The sequence below is a fragment of the Cucurbita pepo genome, chromosome LG05, assembly GCF_002806865.2.
Source record: "Cucurbita pepo subsp. pepo cultivar mu-cu-16 chromosome LG05, ASM280686v2, whole genome shotgun sequence".
NCBI lineage: Eukaryota > Viridiplantae > Streptophyta > Magnoliopsida > Cucurbitales > Cucurbitaceae > Cucurbita > Cucurbita pepo.
In genome coordinates, this window is record NC_036642.1 from 10,547,945 (window position 1) to 10,559,555 (window position 11,611).

At 37.0% G+C, this 11,611-nt stretch overlaps 2 protein-coding genes across 2 annotated transcripts; both read left to right on the top strand.

Moving 5' to 3' along the window:
* The first annotated feature begins 349 nt into the window (after positions 1–349).
* On the top strand, positions 350–1,732 carry LOC111795753 (ethylene-responsive transcription factor 3-like). The gene is made up of 2 exons (XM_023678318.1): positions 350–518; positions 621–1,732. Exon 2 carries the CDS (start codon positions 657–659, stop codon positions 1,311–1,313), a length of 657 nt encoding a protein of 218 aa, XP_023534086.1. The 5' UTR covers positions 350–518; positions 621–656; the 3' UTR covers positions 1,314–1,732.
* Positions 1,733–4,078: 2,346 nt separating this feature from the next.
* On the top strand, positions 4,079–9,852 carry LOC111795627 (triacylglycerol lipase 2-like). The gene is made up of 13 exons (XM_023678160.1): positions 4,079–4,373; positions 4,541–4,613; positions 5,051–5,115; positions 5,463–5,572; positions 6,202–6,315; positions 7,997–8,096; positions 8,185–8,325; positions 8,397–8,507; positions 8,594–8,737; positions 8,818–8,858; positions 8,953–9,032; positions 9,115–9,210; positions 9,296–9,852. The coding sequence occupies exons 1-13, from the start codon at positions 4,257–4,259 to the stop codon at positions 9,613–9,615; spliced, it is 1,512 nt and encodes a 503-aa protein (XP_023533928.1). The 5' UTR covers positions 4,079–4,256; the 3' UTR covers positions 9,616–9,852.
* The last annotated feature ends 1,759 nt before the right edge of the window (positions 9,853–11,611 follow it).

Consider the following 11,611-nt stretch of genomic DNA (forward strand, 5'->3'; position numbering starts at 1 on the left):
AAGTGTAACTCGAATCCGAGCTCATCAATAGGCTATTAACGCTCCGATCTTCCTTAGATTTGCAAACTACTCGACACTATAAAGCGTGTATAGGATGTGAGCAAGACACATACCAATAATAATTTTTTTATATAAAAAAAAAATTACATATAACAATATTAAAAGAAAGAAAAAAAAAAAGAAATTGGTGTTTTTATCAAGGATATTGGTTGAGTGTACGTATATGACAGATGTGTACATAGAGCTTGTCTTTTAGCTCGCAGAGGCAGGGGTATTTTGGTACTTTCGTTATCCTACCTTTTTTATTTTTTAGTTTTACCGCATATCTCCCATTAATTAAAAAAAAAAAAAAAATGATAATTACACGAAGCAATGAACCTCGACCCGGATCTCTCATTACGAGAGGGATAAAACCGGCCGTATAGAGGTTGGAGGCGAAGAAGAGGAAGAAGAAGAACAAGAAGAAAAACCAGAGACAAGAATGGAGGTTCAAAATTGACAGTCGGATTCCAAAGGAGGTGGTAGCCGTCGCTTTGAGCAGATCAATTCATTTTTTCTCTCAGCAATCTGCCATCTTCTGCAATTTTTATTTTTATTTTTTTTTGCCTTCTTATTTTTAGTCTCATTTCGGTTCGAAGATTTTTCCTCTTTCATCCATGCGGCGAGGCAGGCCCTCAGATCCATTTACAGCGACAGAAGTGCCGAAATCTACCGTTCAGCGCGAGAATCCTCTCAAAGAGATCCGATACCGAGGCGTTCGGAAGCGTCCTTGGGGAAGATACGCCGCGGAGATCAGAGATCCCTGGAAGAAAACTAGGGTTTGGCTCGGTACCTTTGATTCCGCTGAAGAGGCTGCTCGTGCTTACGATACTGCTGCTCGGTCCCTCCGTGGAGCCAAGGCCAAAACTAACTTTCCTTTACATCCATCGACGATTTCGATTCAGCAACCTATTCCGTTTTATCAATCGCCGCCGGATTTGATCGATTCGAACGGTTTTGGCAAGATTGAGTGTGTCCAGGCTAATAGGCCTACGTCGAGCAGCTTGAGTTCCACTGTTGAGTCGTTTAGTGGACCGCGGATTTCTAACCCTTTGTCGTCGTTGTCGATGGTTCCCCGGAGGCCGGTGCAGCCTGTTTCGCCTGATGACTGCCATAGCGACTGTGATTCCTCCTCCTCGGTTGTTGATGATGATGAGGTCTGTGTTCTCGCTTCTTTCCGTAGAGCCTTGCCGTTCGATCTCAACTTACCACCTCCCATGGACGTCGTGGATTTAACTGGTGATGATCTTCAAGCTACTGCTTTATGCCTCTGATGATGCTGTTCTTGCTTGATATCATCGTGGGTTTTACAATGATCCTCTCTCATTTTCCACATTTCTTCTGTTTTTTCTATCTTATTTTCTTGGGAAAAAACACTAAACTGAAAAAAAATTCAAATATTGTGGTAAGTTGAAGAGAATTTGCTCGCTCCCTCCCTCTCCCTCCTGTCTGTCGACTCTTTCTTAGACTTTTAGACTGGGTTCCCTTTGACGGCCATGGCCGATATAATCTTGTCTGTGTTTCATTGAAGCTTTTTAGCATCGTTTAAGCTATGCTATGCTGTGCTGTGTATCTGATCTGGGATTTTCCTTTCTTGATCCGATTCACATCATCAATCCATACTCTTCTGTACAAAGATTACCCATCTAATTTAAAGAATCTGCAGTGGTCTTATTGCCATTCTCTTCGCTTAATCATCTATCTCTAGTTATTATGTTCATATCTATTTGACTTGCATTCTTCTCTGTGTGGTGATGGTGATTTGATCTGAAAATTTGTTGGGAAAGGCACTGATAGGGGCATGTTCTTCATGATTTTTACTTCTAAGAGGATAGAAAATTGAGTGTTTAGGCTTTGGGGCTTGGTTCAAAAGGGGGGGCTGATGAAGGTGGCCATTCATTGATTTCTCTGATAGGGTTCTTGATAAGAAACATTTATTGCACATGTGATGCTGCCTGCTGATTCTTCTTGCCATACCATTTCTGATTCTGATTCTGATCTCAACGTGCCCTAAAGCCAATAGAGAGGCAGGCACCCTTCCCAAGTTCTTCCCCCCTTTAGTAGGCCTTCACCAATTGCATTACTTTGCTCAGTTTTCCTTCCCAATGCCATGTGCTTGCACCTCTCATATTGGCAAAACCCAAATCAGTAAAACTTGAAAAAAGGAACCCAAAACTGATTCAAAGGGTTTTTCCCAATTTCCCCCAACTGTGTTTTAACATGTTTTGTTTGCATCTACAACAAGCTAAGCCTAGCCAAGCCAAGCCACACACCCTCCTTATGATCATCATGGTGAGGCTGGCTGACCCTTGATCTTAACTTCTAGCTATCATCCTTTCCTTTTTCCCTTTCCTTTGAAGCTCTGTTTATATTGCTAAGTTTTAATTTTTGTAATCTTTTCTTTTCTTCGACGTTACTTCTTGAATTTATCTTGCAATTGTGTGTCTTAGTTGAATCGGATAGCACGTGTCGTTAAGATATTGTTATATGCATGCACTAAACCTTATATTATGCTAAGATGTAGAGATTGAAATTGTGATTTAAAAAGAAAAATGAAGTGGAGTGAAAAATTGAACAAAATATTTGAGATTGATTTGAAAGGAAGGCCCAGCCAATATGTATGATACAGGTGTTATAATTTTGTTCAATTTTCCTTCATTTTTACTCTCAAACATCTTGGGCCATGCAATTATGATATAAACTTCCAACCATAACATATGGGAAATTTAGGCTATATTTTGGTTTGCTTTCTTTATTCCTTTTGGTTCCTTGCTTTTAGATCTTCTAATTTTAACCCTAATGTATTAATTAAAACTTCTTCTTAAAATATATTATACTCATAGGTGTCTGAGGCGTGTGTTGTTTGTGGTCGGTGTTGGATGTCAAGGCTTAGTGTCATGGTCATACTTGTCCAAGACGTGTTGCCTATGGTAACGTGCTAGATGTCACGGTCATACTTGTGTAAGGCGTACTGCCTATGACTACACGTCTATTCCAAATCTCTTCTACTTGCTTTCATGTAGACAAATCTTTATCATTTTTGTTAGGTCAATACAAGAGTGTATATACTATTCACTAGAATCATGTCAATAGGAGACGTGACTAGTCGTCAATTCTTCTTACCCTTATCAAAATCGTGGTTGTTGCTTATTTGCTGGCTAGCCTATAGCTTTCATAAAACCAATTTTCAAATGTTTTTCAAATGTCAATGAGGCTAAGGGTTTGAGTATATGTCGGCCACGTTAACGACGACTGAAAGTCTAGTTGGTTGACTTACTCGAAAATGAAAATAAGTATCGATCGAGTTCTTGCCGGCATGGGTAGGGGTAGGGTGCATGGCCGCCGGCGATTTTTGTCTCTCTATCAACCAATCTGATATTTGTTTTCAATGCTGACTGTTCGGTGGATATGGCCAAAATGGCACCATTCATCCTTCTACCTAACAATATTCTTTTCATTTAACACTTTTTCAATTCATTGTTCTTTTTATATTCTTGGAATTTTTGTTACTATTTAATTTTGATTTTTTTTTTTAATTTAAAGAAAATTCTATTTTGGTCTTTGTTCACGAGAGAATATCAATCGAAAAGTGTCTCTCGATAAATTCGAACTATTCAATGCACCTAGTATAGATCGAGTTGGATTTTTTTTTCTGTATGGGTTTGAAATTTTTTAAAAACTAAAAATTTGGTTCTGTTCGTGGATTGTAACTTTTTTGGTCAAGTCATCCTGGCCAACCCGAAATTAGGGTTCATAACCCAACTTAACCTAACCCTATTCTACTTTTAAGATTCTTATAAAAATAAAAATATTTGATGCATGAACGTGTTCGTGATGTATTATTGAAAGGATAAAATAATGTGAATTTTTGCTTATATTTTAGGTACATAATTTAACAATCCATTTAATTTAATTGCAAGGACAGAAATTCTAATATTTTAGAGAATCGGGTAAGTTTTGTAAATAATTTTCGGAAATGGTGTAAGGTGTAAATACCCTAATCTTTAAACTTCGTTTAATGGGCTAAGTTGCTAATTGGCCCAAAATTTTGTCGGGATTCAACTTTTGGCGGGCCGATCATCCTCGAAGGGGAATTGGATTCTTGAATGGAAACAAAGGCAGGAGGATCGCGGTCTTCTCGAATTCTTTGGCGGAAATCGTCGAATTTCAGAGTATTCAATCCCGAAATCTGAACCACGAACTGCTTAGAATGCACCATGCAGAGATTAAAGGCCTCGGGAACTTCGATTATACGCTCGATTGCAGTTCCTAGGTTGAAGAGGAAGGCCGTGAATTCATTGACGGCCATTCAGGATACTTTCTATTCTACCAAGGTGATTGAATTTTCGGATGCTGAGTTTGTTAATGTTTGTAGATTATTGAAGTTCGATGTTCTGAATGCTTATGGGGATTTTTTGTTCAATTTTTTCTCAAAGATGTAATCAACCCCTTTGTTCTTCTCCATTGTTTACATTGTGGTTCTGGTCTTGCGTGTTTTTAGGATGTATTCGAAAGGCATAGGGTGGTTTTTACAGTGGGGACTTCTATTGCATCTGTTGCAACTGCCTGGTTCGGTGAGTTCAGTGATTTGAATTTTCATTCCCCTTATTGTTTTTCCGTTGAATTCTGCATTTGATTATCCTTGTACTGTTAAAGAATCAATAGGCTTAAGAGGCCAAACGTTAGATTACGATGAATTTGATTTTTTTTTGTTGACTATTTGTTTAGATATGATATTGTAGCTTTGCTCCCTATATAAGAAGAAAGCCTATCTCTAATAGAAGCTGTAATGGATACACGTTGAATTTTTTTTGTCAAGCAAAGCCTTCAATTAACATCCAAACTAAATGAATGAAAAGGGATTGGTATCTTTAAATTGAAGATACCTTATTATGAATTATAAAACATTATGACAATCTATTTGGTTTTGTGTTTTGGATTCAATGAATTGTGTGTTGATTGTATGCTTTAGAGGTTAGCAGAAGTTAAGGTTGCATTGATTCTGCTGCAGGTTACACTTTACGCCACTATCATAATGTTCAAGTTGACAGAAGGCTTGAATCTATTGAGGAAGCTGTAAGCATTATCGTGTGAATCTGTTAATTTATTTGAATGTAGTCCAACCATAATTGCATAGCCATTGTGTTCTCTTTTGTTTCAAGGAAGTTAATGGCTACTTGGCACAACCGTGCAAGCACTTTCTTCATCCATTTTTTCCTGAGTGTATGCATGGTTAGGGTTTGTTTTAGGTACTAAAAATTTGAGAGAGATTCATGCCCTATCAAACATACAGTACACTAAAGGAATTTGTGCACTGCCACTTCTGAGCCCGTTATTTCATTTGCGCATGAATGCACTAGTTACGCCATCTCCCCTACACGAATAATGGTTAGATTCACATTTATGTTTCTGTTTCGTGGCAGATGAGAAAAAAGCATCAACTTGAGCATTCGGAAGTTGCAAAGGCTGTTAATGTTGGAAAGATCAGTACTCCTGCTTGCTTTGCAACTGCTGGAACTTCTTTGATCATTGGGTCTGGTTCTGCGTTCTAATCCCTTTTTATGATGCAATTGTTTTCATTATCATATGGACTTTAAACTCTTTGGGACATATAGTTTCATTCTTTGAGGCGGATTAAATGCAGAAAAATAGTCTATCCTCCTCCTTGTCATGAGATTATCACTGGTAGTTGTTACTTATTCGAATGAGATATGACTCTTTTGTGATAATAAGGGCCACTTAGGCCTCTTTCATTAGCCCTGATAAATCAACAACTAATGTAACCGTCTTTCAAGTATTTTGTATAACAGCTCAAGCTCACCGCTAGTAGATATTGTCTACTTTAGCTCGTTACGTATCGTTGTGAGCCTCACAGTTTTAAAACGCGTCTGTTAGGGAGAGGTTTCCACACCCTTATAAGGAATGTTTCGTTTTCTTCTCCAACCGATATGGGATCTCACATTTTGTGACTTAAGAAACTTGTGATTCATTCCATAAACCTTTCGTTCCCTTCCCCTAATGGGTTGAAAGACACCAAGTTTTCTATCTTCATTACTTCGTAGCTCGATCATTGAATTCTGCACTTCAATACACTACTATCTGAACTTTTTTTGTCCATGCTCCATTCTCTAAGGTAATCATTACCCAATGTGGATTGTGCAGATATTGCTTGGGATGGCGAGGTGGAAAACGTTACGCCAACAAGCAATTTAGACGAGAGCAGATGAAGTTATTGGGGGAGGCAAAACCTAGATGGCAATTGCTCACGAGGCTAAATCCTAAAGGGCTGAACTTTCCATTCAGGAGATCATCAGGCAAAGCTGGAAAGCAAGAAAGCAGCAGCAGCCAAACAAGGAACAAAACTCCAAAAGATGCTGCAGCACAAGAACGTGAGGAGGCAGTCACCAGTTCCAAGCAAGCAATAGCATCATGAGGAAACGGCGCAATGTCTCTTGAACTTTCACTTTTGTCGTCACCATAACCAGGCAGGTAAAGTGTTTACCGGTAAGGCCTCATTCTTCTTTTGTCAAGTAAAAAAAATGGAAAGAAAATGTGAGTTCTCTCTTCCAATACAACACATCTTAGTTTGGTAACTTATTATAAGTTTTCAATTCTGTTTTCTAAATTGTTTCGATTGGATAACTTGTAAAGTTACATACGCATTGAAATCATTAGTCCCAGTTTTGAGATTTTTTTGGAACGAACAGAAAGCAAAAGCCTCAGTAACGATCAGAGCTTCATTGGCACGAGTGCCAAATTTTTGTATTGGATTTGTCCTGAATAAGTTAGTTATCTTTGTTTCAAGCAAGCAAACGACCATAGGGATGTAACTTTCTTTTTTACTGTTATTTTGAGGGAATGGTGAAAAAAATTTCATCTTCAACGACCAAAGTCAACCCAAATTATTTTATCAGGACAAAATTTTATAGTTTAAAATTAAGATGATCAAATTGTTTTTATATAAATTTAGATTTTTTTATAGAGTAGCAATTATTAATAAATAAATAATGCAGGTAGCAATGCATAGCAATTTATTGAATTATACAAATTCTATAAATTAAATTTTTGGTTTGTATCAAAATTTGTAATTTAATTAATTAATTGGTGTTAATTAACAATGTTTTGGATTTTTTTTCTTACTATTAATTCTCTCAAATAATTAATTACTTTAAAAAAAATTATATACTTTATTTGATATAACGTGAATAAAATTGAGATATTCTATAAATAAATAAAAAAAATAAAAATTATCTTGGGTTTGGCCTTTTCTTACTAAAATACTCGGAATTCTGTCGTTAAGAGCAATCGACAAGCATCAAAGAAATTATGATAAAACCACGGATGGAGGCATTAATGGTGATGAACCATGATTGGCATTGATTATTACAATAAATACCAAATTCAATGGATAATATCAAATGTTCATCTTATTGAAATCGACCTGCTGCTGAAATTGGCATTTGAAGCAGCCTAGGAACTTTCTTGTTCGATTGTGGAATCTTGTCGCCGATGAACACTAAGGCTTTTCCCTTGAGCGAAATGTTAATTTGACAATGGAACGACTTGTCGGCCCCACTAGATGCCCTCGATCAGTGGCTTCTGATGGGCGGAAGCGGATACCAATTCTTGTGATTGCTCAATTCCTGTTTGTTTCTGCTCCTATTCAGCGTCGATATAAAATTCCTAAACTCCTGTGTTACACCATGAATCAAAATGAACTCGCCCGATCCCTTCAGTCCGATTGTTCTTTTACTTCTGCTTTGTGGATTCATAATAGTTTCTGCATTGGAACCTGGCTCAGTCGATGGTATCTGTAAATCGTTAGTGGAGCCTCACAACTACGCTTGCGAAGAACATCTAGTAATATAGCGACTTCTTCTTCTTCTTCTTCTTCTTCTTTTTTGGAAATACCTAATTGATTCACAGAATGATCTTCCATTTGGGTTTTTCAGGCGATTACAAACGATGGGTTTATACTCAGCATGCAGAGAATCCCATCGGGACGGACGAGTTCAGCCAATGGGCCTCCAGTTCTGCTACAACATGGTCTTCTAATGGTTGGTAATTTTGATTTTGGTGCCGTAATTTCTTGTGAAAGGATGATGTGTTTATGGATTGGTTTTACGAACTTTTTGTGATGGTAAGGATGCGGCAACATGGCTGTTGCTTCCTCCAGAAAGTTCTTTGGCATTCGTTTTGGCAGATAAAGGATTTGATGTGTGGCTTGCCAACACCCGTGGAACTAAATTTAGCCAAGGACATACCTCACTAGGCCCTGATGATCCTGTAATTGCTTGTTTCTCTTGCTTCCATTTTGATTTGCTTGCTGCTGAAAATGATATTGAGTTGTTCTTTAGGGCTTCTGGGATTGGTCATGGGATGAATTGGTAGCTTTTGATCTCCCTGCCACTCTCCAATATGTTCATAATCGTACTGGGCAGAATATGCACTATGTTGGACACTCATTGGTTAGTTTAAGCATTGCATTTTCTTTGCATCTTCGTGTTAGAGTATGTTTATCTGTATCTGAGATGGAGAACTTCTTGGATTGAAGGGAACATTGATTGCTCTTGCTGCATTTTCCAAACACCAATTGCTTGACATGTTGATATCAGCTGCTTTGATTAGCCCAATTGCCCATTTGGGTGATGTAACCTCCCCAATTGCGAGAAACGCTGCTGATAACTTTCTCGGTGAGGTACAATATTCGATTCTACGTTTATTCGTATTACTGTCGAGTTATGTCGTGTTGCCGATTCTTTTTATCCGTCGTAACAGGTCTTGTTCTGGTTGGGTGTCAAAGAGTTTGATCCAAGAGGGTAACTATTTGACCATTTCTCTTTTGTTAAGGAAACTATTAGATTAGTGAAACTAGTTCATTTAGTTCTGTACTTACTTTGAATGAACAAATAGGAAGGCTGCAATTCAGCTTCTTGTTGAAGTCTGTGCAAAGCCAGGAGTTGATTGTATCAACTTGTTGACATCTTTCACAGGTTCGAACGTTGTTTTAGTTCATTGTTTTATTTTCGAACCGAGCTCGTAGAGAGAATTATCGCTATTTTGTTTCGATTATAGGCCAGAATTGCTGTCTCAATCCATCTGTATCTCAAAACTTTCTAATCCATGAACCTCAGCCAACGGCAACAAAGAACATGATCCATCTGTCTCAGAGTAAGGATCAAGGCTCTTCTGAGTATATTTGAATCTTTGTTGTTGTTTTGTGCGGTCTAAATATTGTTTTGGGGATTATGGGCAGTGATCAGAAGTGGAACCATAGCAATGTACGACTACGTTGACGTGATCGAAAACATTAAACACTATGGGCAATCGACTCCTCCAACGTACAATATGACAAGCATTCCTAATGACTTCCCTCTCTTTCTTACCTATGGAGGTGCCGATGCCTTGTCCGATGTCAACGATGTGCAACTCTTGTTGGATAACTTCAAAGATCACGATGGAGATAAGCTCGTGGTTCAGTTTAGAGAAGATTATGCTCATGCTGATTTTGTCATGGGAGAAAACGCTAAGCAAGTTGTGTATGATCCTCTTATCGCTTTCTTTATGCTTCAATGAATATGTTCATGTTGTGTGAATATCATGTCTATACTCGAATATATCTAAGTGCACTTAGTCGTTGGTGTCGATGGACTTGTAGAACGATGACTAGTAGGAAATATTGCATTGGTCGACAGAGGTTATGGGTCGGCTTTAGATTGTTTGTAACTTATTATGTAAGTATAGAAAGAATGATTTTTGCTGTTAGTGTTGGCTTTATTGAATGATAGTCAAGGAATACCAGAGGCCTTTTACAGCTCTCTCACACAGATAAACCGACGAGGAATGTCGTTTCCCTCATTATCATTCGACACGAGCAAAGAAAATAGAAGGGATTGACCAAAATGACGACGTTTAAACGAGATATCTCTTAAACCAGGTACTATATCATAGCAAATTGTGAGTTGAAACAAAACCGACCGTTCTCTCTCAGAGATAGACGTTTGGCCTGAGACTGAAGTGACCCTGTGCTGCAAGACGAGCTGCTACAAAAGGATTGCGATCGACGTCGTTGCTAACAGAACCGTAACACTTTTTCCTCTTTGATGACAAGAAAAGCTCTTCACAGAAAACAGCACACCGACGCGAAGATGAAGCCGGAGTCTCCTGTTTGTGCTTCGTACCGTGTGAGGACACCAGCATTTTCTTCAGCTTCCTGAAACATTTGACAATTTTCTTCATCCTCACCGAGCTGGTTGGTTGGCTTGTCGGGTTGTATCTCTTATATATTCCATGGAGCTCTCTAGTGTGCTTTTATGTATGGTTCTAATTAGTGTTACTTCATTGCAAGAAGGATAAAGCACCTAAGGTGTTTGCCCTTTTGTTGCTTTAGAACCTCAAGAGCTTGTGTTGTATGGAACTTAGAGAGTACTTTATAAAACTTATGATTTAAGTTTTGGATTGCTTGAGCTTATTAAAGTTCAAAATTATTCAATTTGATAACTGATTTGAATACAAAAGAAATCAGACTCCACATCGGTTAGGGATCGGTTAGAGAGGGGAACGAAGCATTCCTTATAAAGGTGTGGAAATCTCTCCCTACCCGACGCGTTTTAAAACTGTGAGACTCGTAGCGATACGTAACAAACTGAATTACGGTGAGTTTCAGCTGTTACAAATATTACACAATTTCACTAAAAAAAATTATGACATAGACGGGTGATGTCGGGAGTTAAGATTCGTATTATTATCTTAAATGTACCGTGAGTAGATTAGTACTCATTTAATATGAATGGTAGGTATTAACATTGGTGTTCGTTGTTCATCTTGCAAACATTTAGTAGTTAATCGTGTATAACATCAGTGTTGCAAACATTTAGTAGTTAATCGTGTATAACATCAGTGTAGTCGGACTCATTAAACATGTATTTAGTAATAAATCAAGTATACTATTCTTATAACATTTGTGTAGCTTTTTAACTGTATTTCAAAAATATTCTTAAATTTTAAAAAGTTTCATTAATATCCTTTAACTATTTTAAATTTTTTTAAAATACTTTTACTATTAATACTCTATTTAAAAAATACATGAAATTTTAAAAACATTATTAAATGATTTATATTTATAAAAAAAATATTAAATATTTTTGCTATCCATTACAAATCTCTATTTAAATGACTTTGATATATCTTTTTAAAAAATAAAATAAAATAAAATTAAATCTAGAGGATTGAAATATTATTTTAAAAATTTTAATAATCTAATAGAAATTAAATGAAAATCTTAACTACTAATTTTCTATTTTCGTTGAAGAAGTTATAAAATTAATAAATTATTACTATTAAAAATAAAAAAGAAAATCAGTAAATTGGAAAAAAAGAGAGAGAAATTAACTGGGCCGGGTGATGCAAATGCAACCAAGAACAACCTATCAAAACATTCCACGTAATTAAAAAATTGCAGCTTGAAAATTTTCGAAACTTCAATGCTGACGTGTAGGTCTCTCATTGGCTGTCACACGTAACACTGCAAAGCCAGAAAAAAAAAAAAAAAAAAAAAAAACGAGATCTTATT